The 12,122-nt window shown below is 63.6% G+C and overlaps 1 protein-coding gene across 2 annotated transcripts in view; it reads left to right on the top strand.

Moving 5' to 3' along the window:
* The first annotated feature begins 644 nt into the window (after positions 1-644).
* The window catches only part of CLCN2 (chloride voltage-gated channel 2), a 49,333-nt gene continuing 37,855 nt past the window's right edge, over positions 645-12,122 (top strand). For both annotated transcript variants that reach the window (XM_039489896.1, XM_039489895.1), the window contains exon 1: positions 645-720. In XM_039489896.1, coding sequence (XP_039345830.1) covers positions 670-720 — 51 coding nt within the window. In that variant the 5' untranslated portion in view covers positions 645-669. The remainder of the gene's footprint in view (positions 721-12,122) is intronic.

Raw genomic sequence — 12,122 nt, 5'->3', positions numbered from 1 at the left:
CTGCTCCCATCCGGTTCGCTGTCCCCAGCACCCCGGGGTGGCTAGGTGGGCAATAGGATTCAGCAGCTGGGATGGAGCCAGGCCCATGGCCCTGCAGCACCTGAGTCCGGGACACGCCAGGGCATGGACGCTGGTGACCCCAAGACAGGGCCACTCAGAGGGCCTGGGGCAAAGCAATTTTGGGGGGCCCTTCCATAAAAAAAGTTGGACTACAATAAAATACTATATTCCCGTGGGGGCCCCTGCGGGGCCCAGGGCAAATTGCCCCACTTGCCCCCCCCGGGCAGCCCTGCCCCAAGGGGCAGGGCAGGGGCATCCCTAGGGGGCAGACGCCAGGGCCAGGGTCCCACAGCCCCTTCCCCTGTCCTGCGCCCAGCACCCGCAGGCCCGGCCTCCCGCCCCGCTGGGCCAGTCCCAGGCCGGGCTGCTTGGGTCAGTGCTGGCCGGCCCGCCCCGCTCAGCCCTGGCCCGGGGGGGCAGCTCGCTCCCGGGGGCACGTGGCAGGGCTCGGCCCCGGCGCAGCCCGGCCCCTTCCCCGCCGGAGGCGGAGCGAGCGCCCCGGGCCCGCCCCACGCTGGGGCGGGGCGGGCGCTGGGGCTCGGGCAGGAGCCGCCGGCTGCAGCCCGGGCAGCGGAGCGGGCTCGGGGCGCTGCTGGGGCGGGCGGCGCGATGGCCGCGGACGGGATGGAGGCGCGGGCGCTGCAGTATGAGCAGACCCTGGTGAGTGCAGCCGCCTGCGGCTCCCCCCTGCCAGCGCTGCCCGGGGCGGGGGGCTCTGCAGGGGCGAGGCGCTGCGGAGATGCCAGGGTGGCCGGAGGGCATCGTAGCGGGTGGGAGGGAGCTGGTGGCTAGTGGGCTGTGGCTGGGCGCGTGGGCACCCAGGAGAGCGCCCCGGGGATGAGCCCCCCCCTCGACACACGGTGCATTGGGAACGGGGAGGTGCCAGGGCTGCAGGCACCCCCAGGAGGAGGCTCCGGGGCTGGGTGTGTGTTGGGCACCCCTAGGAAAAGATGTGGGGTGCCAGGGGCTGGGCACGCACCATTGGCATGTGGCTGCTGTGTTCTCTGGTGGCTGCCTCAGTGAGTTGGTGTGCTGGGCATCCCCCCCCCCCCCCCGCCACTGCCCTGGGGCCAGCTCTGCATTGGAATAGTGGGGTGGGGGGCAGCCGGTCGGTGCCAGCCCGGGCTATGCCTCCCGAGAGGTTTCAGCTGATTTCCTCTTACCCGCAGTGGCTCAGCCCCGTCAATGCCTGTTCTTGGCACTAAGTTCCCCCTTTCTCAGGTGCTGGTTGTGCCGCGTTTGCTCTGTCAGTGCCCAGGACCCCATCTCCCCACCGCTCCCCACTTGCTACCTCTGCCTTTGGCACCAAGTCCTGTTAACAGAACAACTAAATCTAGTGGCTCAGCTTTCTCCATGTGTGTGAGAACTTGGGGTCCTGCGAGGGCCCCTGGGAAGGATAGAGGGGGCTTGGTGCCTCTAGGGGAGCAATGCCGGAGCTGCGTCCCACTATGTGCTTTCACGCCAGCCGGGGTGGGAGGTTGGCATGTCATTTGCTGGCCTTGACCTGGGGGCCAAGCTGGAGGTTCTCTGTGCTCCTCCAGACCCTCCCTAGGGCCAGGGCAGGATTGCTCCCTGCAGTCTGTTCCCTAGGCCTGTAACAATTTTAAATGTCACAAGTCTTGGGGTTTTCCCTTCATTCTTGGGGGACCATTCCCTGGCCACGTCCATTCCCTCTGTCGGGGAGCGACAGGGCTACCAGCCCTGCCCTGTGGGCAATCCCTGGCCAGATCCATTCCCCCGTCAGGGACTTTCCCACTGATATTCAGCCTAAATTGTCATTTGATCCATTTTGTCCCCTCATTGCCCCTCTACAATCCCCCACTAACACCACTAATACCTGCAGCCCATTGCCTTGCTCCCCCACCCCCAGTAGCGTGCTGTGCAGCCTGGCAAGGCGGATTTAGCTCCTTTAATCTCTCCCTCCGAGCCCCTAAGCGTCTGGCTGTTGCATAGTGGTGGGTCCCTGGCTCCCTGCTGCTGCCTTTCTGTTCCCACAGCCCCTGTCTCTAGGGGTGCCTCTCCTCTGCCTCCAGACCCCTTCCTCCAGCAAGTTCCACTCTGCTCCCTTCTTGCTCCTCTGCTCCCACGGCATCGTATCCCCTCTGCCTTTAACCTTAGCTCCCACGTTTACGGTGCTAGCACTGCACCCTAGATGTCTTCATATTTCATGATTCCTGGAATGACTCTTGCCTGTATGCACCAAGTAAACAAGCGGCTTTTCTCAGCTCCTTACAGCTGAATGTCTGGGAGACCAAAGTGCGACAGACCCAGCCTCCATCCCAGGTCCAGCCCCTCTCTCCTCTCCTCCCTCTGCCTTCCCTGAAACCTGGGAATGGAACATCCCTCACCTTGAGGTTCCCCGTCCCCCTGCAGCACTGCCCTTCCCCGCCTCTCTCCCAGCGCTCAGCCCTGTCCCTTGCTTCCCTCCTGGCAATTCCCTCCTCTGTCCCACCCCTCCAGACCCCAGCATGGTGTTGCCATCTCCCTGTGGGTACCCCGTGTCCCTGCATCAACCCCTCCTCCTCCAGCTCCCTGCAGCTCCCAGGGCAGATGTGCACCTCTGGGTCCCTGGGCTTGCTCCATCCAGGGGTGGGATTGGGCTGGCTCTCGGTGGCTCAGGAAAGGTGATATTGTGCCCTGCAGGCTTCGTCTTGTGCCCCGTGAGCTCATCTTCCCTTAAACAACCCAACGCGCTGCAGTTGTGAGTGTAGCTTTGCTCGAGGGTCTCACGCACCGTAGCCTGAGTAGGCCGAGCTCGTGGGACACCCCAGGAGCTCCTTGCATCCCTCCATTTCCCTCCCCACAACATCTGTGTGCCACCCTCCCATCCCCCTCTATTTCAGGGGCTCCCCCCACCCCTCCTGCACGCTTGGCCTGGCCTGTCTCCCATTTTCCCTTCCCCCACGTGGCGTTTCCCCCAGGCTGGGGTCCCCCCGAGCCGGGTGCAGCATCCCCGGTGGCGTCTCTCCAGAGCTGTGTAGAGAGGGGACTTTCCCCTCCTGGCTCTAATGCCCGTGCAGCCCTTTCTCTGCTGGAAGAAGCATGTGGCACTGCACATTCCCTGCAGGGGGCGCTGCTGGCAGGATGCTCTCTGCTGCCCCGTGGCCTCTGGAAGGCTCAGCTGTTGAGGGGCTGAAACTCCATGTGCCCGGATGGCCCTTGGAGGCTCGAGCCCCAAAGGACGAAGCAGCAGCTCACCAGTGTCCCTGCTGTTGTGCTGCACCCTGCATGAACTGGACTTCCACGCTGCACCCCAGAGGTGGCTGCATTTCTGCAGTGAAGTCCTCTGGGTCCCTCAGGAAGGAAGGGGCTAGCGACCCCTCTGAGATGCAGTTGGGAGATGTTGAGAAGGAAAGAGGAGCCTGTGGGGGCACAGGACTGAGGGCTTTGCCATGTGGAAGGGGCACGGAAGGTGGTGGTGGGGGGAATCGTGGCTCAGAGAGGAGCAGGCACCGGGGTTGGGGGCCCAGTCCCATGTGGGGCAAACTGGCAGCATCTGAGCCAGGCCAGGTAGCTCTCGCCCTGTGAATCCCTCGGTGCTGGTGTGGTGTGAACCCCTCTGCGGGACTAACTGTTGGGGGTGCTCGGTGTTATCTGAGGAGAGGAGTGCAAGGTTGTGCCAGCTCCGCTTCCTTCTCTAGGGGCAAACGAAGCTGCAGCCACCTCTAGAGAGGCCCAAGTCCCTGGGGCTTGCCCCTTGGGGAGGGAGGGTGTTGAGCTAACCCTTCTGTAGGGGCCTTTCCAGCCTGCTGGGCAGTAAGCGTGAGCTACCTCAATAACCCTGCTGTGCATTGGGTTGCTCCGTGGCCTGGGCAGCAGGGCAGGGCTGGACGTGTCCGCAGGCCAGGGTGGGCGGGAGCCACCAGCTCCTGCACTATCCCAGCTCTGATTATAAGCACGCAAGCCTCCAGCCCTCCTGGCTGCGAAGAAAGTCCTCCGAAAGCACCCTGAGCTTGACCAACAGCGTGCCGCCTGCCTGAGCCTGCAGGCAGGCAGCCCCCGTGCCTCTGCTGCTGGCCAGAGTCCTGCCGAGCTGCAGCACAGTGAAGACAGCCTCCCCTGCCAGTGTTTGCTGTGGCTGGCTGGTCAGGAGCCCGGTCAGTTCCATGCTGCGGCTGCTTGGGCCCAGCTCTGAGCACCAGAGACAGGCCTGAGAAGGGTGCTTTGGATTTCAGACACCTGCCAGCTGGAGGCAGCTGGAGCAGGCCTAGGGGCAGCACCTACTGTGGATCCCAGCAGCCCCTTCCCCTTTCAGTGGTGGGGGGAGAGGTCTCCCCTGGTCATTTTCCCTGGACACCGGCTCACCCTCTCCCCAATCTTTTGTACTGGTCTCTGGCACAGGCTGCGGGGGTTACAGCCGCTGCTGCATGCTGGGGAGGTGACATGGCAAAGGGGCTGGCAGTTCCCTGGGGACTCTCCTTCCCGGCTTGCTGTGTCATTACTCTGGCTCATGCTGAGCAGCTGGAGACCTTGCAGCTGCCTCATGGGGAGCAGGGTGGCATCTTGCGCCGGGCTCCTGCATTGCCAAGCCCCAAATCCCCACCGTGCTCATCGTTTGGGGGACACAGCCCCGTTCATCTGCCCCGTGGTCTCTCCCGGCGATGCCCTGCTAGGACGAGGTCATCTGCGGGGACACGCACGCAGGCTGGCTGGTGCAGTTCCCAGGGTGCTACAGCCCAGTCTTGGGGCAAGGCAGGTGGGGTGGGAGCCATAGGGGCAGGAGAGACGTTGTTTTTAGGGCCTAAATAGCCTCCTGGCACATCTGCAAGTGGGACAGGCTGCGCTGGGGAACGGGGCCCTTCCCAGGCCCCTGCCACTGGAGCATGGGCATGCTGGGCAGCTGGTCCCAAACGCCCTGGGGAGTGCAGCTGACTCCTCTGAGATCCCACGCCAGGGCAGACTCCCGTCATCCCGCTGCGTTTTGCTTGACACGCCAGGGATTACACCGGGGACCCCCAGAGCTGCTGCAGTGTGAGCTAAAGAGCCCGGGCTTCCTCGCGGGGGCGGTAACTGGCTCGGCTCCTCTGCACATGGGCACAGAAAGGGGCTCACAACAAACTCCCAGTGGGCGATGCCACCAGCGGGCTTCCCTCGGAGGACGGCTGGGCAGGGCGCTGGGGCCCTGTGTAGCTTTGCTGCTGGCTCGGAGGGCCGAGCGGGCCGTGCAATGGGGGAAGGAGGGGATATCCATGGAGGCAGTGTCTCTGGAATAGCACCCCCCCAGCTCACCTTGTCCCAAGCCCCTCCATCCCCGGGCAGCTCCCTAGTGCTCCCCACCCATCTTGGGGTGAGGTGGGGCTGCACTTGTGAGAATAGAGACGGGGGTGGGGTGTGCCGCAGATCACCACTGCCGTGCCGGGGACGGGGTTGGCGTCTGTGCGGCAGCAGCCAAACTGCCCTCTGCCTCGTGGGAGAATCCACATGGTGGGAAGACCCAGGGGGCTTGTGGGGTGTGAACCCCCCTCCGAGACGTAGTGGCACCAACCAGTCCAAGTGCTCGTGTGGCCCCCAGCACCTTGGCCCCTGTGCTGCACAGACGCTGCTGCCTCCCTCCTGGTTGTACGCCCGGGAGCCCGGGGCCGGTTGTAATCCCCAGGTCACGCTGCATGTTGGGCCCAGTTGATGGAGCGGGCGGGGTGCTCTGGAGACAGGTAGTGCTCCCCCCCCCCCCCGGTCTCTGCCATGCGGTGCCGCCTCTCGTGAGCATGTGTGAAATGGTTTCCCCCAGGCTCCCCTGCTGGCCAGGGGCAGCTTGTCCCTTTTCCGGCTAACCCGGCTCCATCGCTGAAAGCCAGGGTAACCAGGCCACCACATACGTGCAGAGACCCCCGACAGCCGGGCCTCTTTGGGAGCAGCCTGCACCGTGCTGTGCTCAGGGCAGGCCACCGTGGTCAGCGGAGGGATGCTGCAGCTCCCTTGTGCCGGGCTGGGGGAAGCGCCTGTGGGCACAGGGCCGGCCGAGTGCATGACACTGACGCTCTGTTTCCTCCTCTGAGAAATTTCACACCCGAGCTGGTGATTTGAACCGGCTCCTTTGCAGCGCGGGGAAGTTCAGCTCCAGCCGGGCCCAGCTGGTTTGAACGAGCGAGCAGTGGGAATCGCCCTCCCAGCTGCATCCCGGTCCCCAGCAGGCAGCAGGAGGGTGTCAGCTGATCGGTACCCCCCACCCCTCTCTCATCTTCACCCTCTCTTCCCAGCTAGTCCGTGGCTCCCGGGAGGGGCCTTCCCCCAGCGCTCTGTGCCCTGTGCTTGCCTAGCAGATCAGCTGTCCTGGTCCAGCCCGTGCAGGGGATTCTGCCCCTGCTTTGGGATGTCTCTGGTGCCAGATCGTTGGGACTGTATGGATCATGTGGGTCCCCCCACACCCGCACCAAGGGGTTCCCTGTCTTTGCAGATCTCCCATGGAAGATCTCTGCTTAGCCAGCTTCCCCGGGCCGGTGGAGCCTGCCTGCCCCCAGAATGGTGCATGTGCCCCCCACCTGCGGGTTCCAGGGCAGGCTGCCCCGGGGAACGCTGAGTCTGGCTGGCTGTGCCCTCCTCACCCCATCCCCCACTGGCTCTGCCCCACCCCCATTGTGCCCTTCAAATCGCTACGGGGGTTTCAAGTGCTCCTTCAGGAAACCATCTGTGCGCTGTGTCCCCCTGTCTGTCCTCTCTCCCCTAATCTCCCACCCCCAAATGGCCTGACCAGGCCCCAGTCTCCCTCCATGGGGCTGGGACAGGTCCCCCTCCGCCCCCTCTGACGGCTCCATCCTTCTCCATTTTTCCGGTAGCCTTGAACTCTTATCCACCTTCCTTATCTCAGTGGATAAGCTGTTCTCCCCTCTGCCCCGGCACTGCCTTGCGGGTGTTGTGCAACCCGTCGCAGGGGGTGGCTCAAGGTTACAGCAGGCGACGGGACGTTTGGCCCTGGGAGACGCACGTGCCCCCACGGGCTGCCACAATCTCCACCCGGCGTCCTGGCAGAGGAGCCCGCCCTGGGGAGGGCCAAAGGCTGTACCCCCCCCCCCCGCGGACATGGACGGGCTCCCCCACCTCTCCCCGAGGCCTCCTGCAGGTGCTGCATGGAACGCCCGCGGCTGGGGCGTGGGCCCGCCTCACACCCAGCCCCGTGGCTCAGAGATGCGGCTCCGGGACGGAGGGGCTTACGTTTCACAGGCACCTCTTGTTCCCACCGCAGCAGCTCAGGGCGATTCCGGCCACCAGGGCGGGGGCTGGTAATAAAATCAGCGTGACACAGATTGCTGCCGCTGTTCCCTTTGTCCCCGACACTCCTGGCGCCCGGGGACGCAGCGCGGCCCAGAAGAAAAGGCCTTTTCTGTGAGAAACCGAGCGTCCCTGTGCGGAGGGTGGGGGCAGCCCTGCCATGCTCACGTGGTTCGGCAGCTTCTCTGGGACCCCGGCACTCCTGCCTGAGCCCCGCGGCCCCCGGGTCTGTGCGGGTTTGGGACTGGTCCTTCTTACAGCCCCCTACGGGTCCCCAAGATCTAGGCTGGGGAGCGGGGAGGAGCCAACACGTTCAACTCTGGCAGGCACCTGGAAGGCAGTGGCCTGATGCAGAAGTGCTGAGCGCCCCCAGATCTCCCCACCACCACAGTCAGCCCTCTTCAGATTCAGGCTGCTTCTCGTGCCCGGCTCTGGTTCCCGCAGCCTGGCCTGGCTGCGCTGGCTCCTTCCCGTGAGGCGCTGGGGAGGCTTGGTGCCTGATTCTTGCCTCCCTGCTGCCCATTCACATGGTGGCATCAGGGACGGGGGGGGGCGCTGCTCCACCTTCTGTGCTGTAGCTGAGCTCAGGGCAGGGCCTTGGGCGGCTGTGAAGCCCCTAGTGACTGGACACGGCTGGCACATGGGGGTACCCATGATGATGGGCCAGTGCAGGCTGGATAGGGGCTGGGGGGGGGCATCGGTACTGGAACCCGACGTGCCAGTATGCCCAGAAAAGCAGGCCTCGGCGCAGCTGCGCCAGCGTCCCTGGGCATGAGAAGGATCCCTCCAACCCAGACTCACCCTGGCACTGCCCCGGGAGACAGCTACAGAGAGCTCCCTCCATTAGTCTGCCCAGCCTGCCACGCTGCCGCCAGAGCCAACGAAGGGCCATGGAGCAGCGGTGCCCAGCCACTCCCCTCTTGTTTATCTCCGAGGCCGCCTTCCTGCAGCTGGAGATGCAAATCCCAGCTCTGGGAGGGGAGTCACAGGTGTGCAGGCAAATGCAGATGCATGCCCAGCTCAGTGCCCTCTCCCTGGGCACACGGGGTGCTCCATGCCCCTATTGATGCAAGGGCATCTTGATGAATTCCTTTCTCCCTGGGATGGGTCACTCGGGGGCTGGGTGACTGACAGCTCCCTCAGTCTTCTGATCCCCAGGCCAGGAGATCTGGGGCATTTTTGCTGCGCTGTCTCGGGGCTGCACTGGGCATGGGGTGGGGCTCTTTAGATGGGCTCAGGTGCTGCCCAAGGGGGTAACTTGGGGCCCAGAGCTGAGTGCCTGCTGCCCGTGCACCCGAGGCAGGACATTTAAGTGAAAGGTCCAGGAGAGACTCCCCCCACCTCGTGCCCCCATGTCCCCAGCTCCCCCTGCCCCTCCCAGAGCTGTGATTGTTCAGCTGCTTCTCTGCGGAGGCTGGAGACTCGCTGCTGTTTGTTTTCAAAAGGTCTTTGTTGAAAAACAAGCCGGGGGAAGGCGCGAACTGTGCCCAGTCCCCTCCTGGGAGCCCAAACAAAGTGCCCGGCCATTGGAAGAGCGAGCAGGGAGTGCGGGGATGTGGCCGGGCACTGCCAAGATCACAGAGGAGAATCCACCGTCTTAGGGGAACGAGGCTCACCCAGGACCCCCTTCTCAGAGCGGATCGGTGCCCTTGGGGGTGCTGTGAGCCAGGCCCCCACCCTGATCTCCGGGGCGAGCCGGCAGGCTGGACACAGGGATCACTGCAGCCCCAGTTGTGTCAATATTTTTACTTGGGAAAGAACAAAACGAATTAAGTCCCAACAGGATGGAATCCAGAGTGTGTCTGGATCGGCCAGAGGGCGATCGAGTGGCGGGGCTGGGAGGGCGGCAGCTGGGCATAGCTTGGGCAGAGGCTCTGCCACTGCCCCCGCCCCATGTCTTCCCTGGGCACCCGACTGCCTTCCCGGAGAATGGGAGTGGGTTTGAGTTGCCGAGCCGGGGAGTCCGTTTCGGGGCAGAGCTTTGCGTGCCCCACCGGAGGACAAGGTTGGTTGTATGACTGAGCTCGGCGCGTGCTGGGAGACAGACAGGCCGGAGCGTGGACCGACAGCCTGGGAGAAAGGCAGGATTAGCCCCAGTACTGAAGCCCACATGCACCAGGGAGTCTATGTCACAGCGGGCTCAGCTGTCCCAGGCCACTGTCTGAACCACAAGCCCATTGTCCCGTCCCCAACTGTGCTGGCGCCTGCATTAAGCATGAACCGCACCCCGCAAGCAAATGCTCTGCGCTGAGCCCCCTGCAGGCGCGGCCTATAGCTCGGAGCAGCCTTGGGTAATGCACTTAGCCCACAAGGGGGAAGGTTCACTGGACAGGTGAAACCTGGGAGCAGGAGCAGCCAGGAGAGCCCAGGAAGGGAGCGAATCCGGGAGGGAACATGGCAGCACAAAGACCCGATGCAGCGCTGCAGTGCAGTTGCTCTGTGTAACACACACTGTCACGGACTCACAGGTCGTGCCTACTCGTGGCCCCGTGCGGCCCGTGGGGGGAGCCCCTTTCAGTGAGACAGTCCTTCCCGGGGGTCCACTCTCTCTTGGGGTCAGGCCCCTCCACCTCCTGGAGCCGCACCTCTCTGAGCCTCAGCACGTCTGTCTCTGCCGTGGGTCCCCTCGCTCTGGACCCCCAGGGCCTCCACCCCCGAAGGGGATGATGCCCCCTGTTCTCTAGACCGGAGTGACTGTCAGCCAGCACAAAACAGGAGGGTTTATTGAGCGTTGAACCCAGCACAGGAAACTCTCAGGACCTCAGGCCTGGCCTCCCTCAGCCCAACACATCCAAGTCTCCCCTGCACCCAGACGGGCTCTGCCTGCTCCCCCTCTCCAGCCCAGAGCCCCCCTGCTTCCCAGCTGGGCCTCCGAGATCCCCGGCCCCAAGCCCCCTCTGTCCATTGTCTTCTCTCCAGGTAAACAGGGTCCCCATGGCCTCATCTCTCAGCTCTCCTCTGGCTGGAACCGGCTGGTTAGGTCATGGGGTCCTCTCTTCGCAGCCCATTGTCCTCCCGCTGGCCAGAACCTGCTGCGACTCCTGAGCTAGGTCTCTGCGTCATCAGGTCACCAGTCACTGGGGTCTCCATCCTCCAGGCCATCAGCCGGGGTCTCAAGTTCCCTCTCCAGTCCTCTGTAACAACAAACTCCCTCTCCCATCACCTTGTTAAACCAGTAACACCCGGGGACACTGAGTCCCACTCCCTCTGCATGCAACCCACTGGAAAACACGAAAAAAAACCCAAGAAACCCCCCCACTCCATCACACACGTGCACACACACGCCCTCCAGGATGCAGTGCGCAGCTCGGGCCCCCCAGTCCCAGAAAGCAGGTATTGGAGGGGCAGCTAGAGTCAAGGGTGTGTAACAGTTTCCATTCCAAGCCCCTGCCGTGGCACTTGCTGGCTCTCCGAGGGCTGGCCGCTGGTGGGAAGGGGAGTCTGATCAGAGATGGCTCAGCGAGTAGAAGGATGAGAAGGGGGCTCGGGTTGGGGCCACCCTCCGCTCAGATCCTGCAGGCAGCCTTGTTTTCCCTTTGAGCAGTTCTGCAGCTGAAGTGTCAGGAATTTGGCAGGGGTCCAGCTCTCCCCTTGTTCCAGAGGAAGCCGGCTTTGATTTGACCGAGTGATGAGCCGTTGGCGATGCTGTCGCTCAGCTCTGCTGGGCGTGTGTTTGGCGGGGCTCATAAAGCGCCTTGCAGTGGCAGGATACCCAGCCCGGGACTGGGGTGGGGTGGGGTTCTCCCCATAGGTGTTTCTCAGACGACCCAGAGACCTTTAAACAAGGACAAGACCCCTCGTAATGTCCCCCGGCAAAGCTCCACGAGTGCCGCATTGCCGCTGGTCGGGAAAGGTCAGGTCCTGGCAGTGGGTGCGCCCTGCCTTGCCTGTCCCTGCGGTGAGCAGGGACAGGCTCCTCTCGGTTCCTGCGCTGATTTCTCCGCACCGGAGTGCAGCTGCCCTGCTCGTGGGCGTTTCCTGCCTGAGCCACCAGCTGGCACCCGAACAAAATAGCGCTTGTCGCAGTGGAGTTCGGAGACTGGCATCGGGCTGAGCAGGGGGTGCTGGGAGTGATGGACCAGGAGGGACTGAGAGGACCTGGATTTACCTGGGGGAGGTCACACGGGCAAGTGGCAGGAGGGAGGGGTTGTTTAGACTGGTCTGAGGGGACATAGGCCGAGCAGCGGGCAGCTGTAACAGACTCTTCAAAAGTACTTCTATAGCCCCCATCTCCCTAATGGGAGCTTGAAATGTTTAATGTGTTTATCCTCACCGGTGCCACTGCACGCGTTACCCCTGGAATGGCCAGTCCTTCACTTCAAGCTCACTAGGCTCTGGGCCCCACCGATCTGGTGGCAGGGAGTTCCACAGGCTCGCCATGGCTTAGGGACAAGGACATTTCCTCGATTGGGACATGAGTGCTAAGTCCCAGGCCAAGGTCTTGGTGGGAAGTAGCCTCATCCCACCCAGTATTGTTGCCAGCAGCCTCCTTGGGGACAGCCAGGCCTGTGTGGACAGAAATTCCCACCCAACCCTGCCGTTATCCCCGTGGGGCAGATGGGCTGAGTGACTTGCCCAAGCACACGGGGAGTCTCTGGCAGAGCAGGGAATTGACCCCAGCATTCCTGGGTCAGTGTCTGACCCCCTGTATCATCCATTGCTGCCCTTGCAGGGAGAGCTCTGGGGTTAGTGTGCGCTGTGGGGAAAGGCACGTCACGTGCGTCACAGGAACCCGGCCAGCAGGGCCCCTCGCCAGACCTGCTGAGCTATGGGGCTGATCCCGTGCTCAGGCCTATAGCCCCAGGGACTGGCCCCGTTTATCCTGCTCTCCTTCCCCAGCCCCCTCTCCCTGATGC

The sequence above is a fragment of the Mauremys reevesii genome, linkage group 9 (assembly GCF_016161935.1).
Source record: "Mauremys reevesii isolate NIE-2019 linkage group 9, ASM1616193v1, whole genome shotgun sequence".
Taxonomy (NCBI): Eukaryota; Metazoa; Chordata; order Testudines; family Geoemydidae; genus Mauremys; species Mauremys reevesii.
The sequence above is the reverse complement of the archived record's forward strand: the minus strand, read 5'-3'. Positions and strand labels throughout refer to the sequence as shown.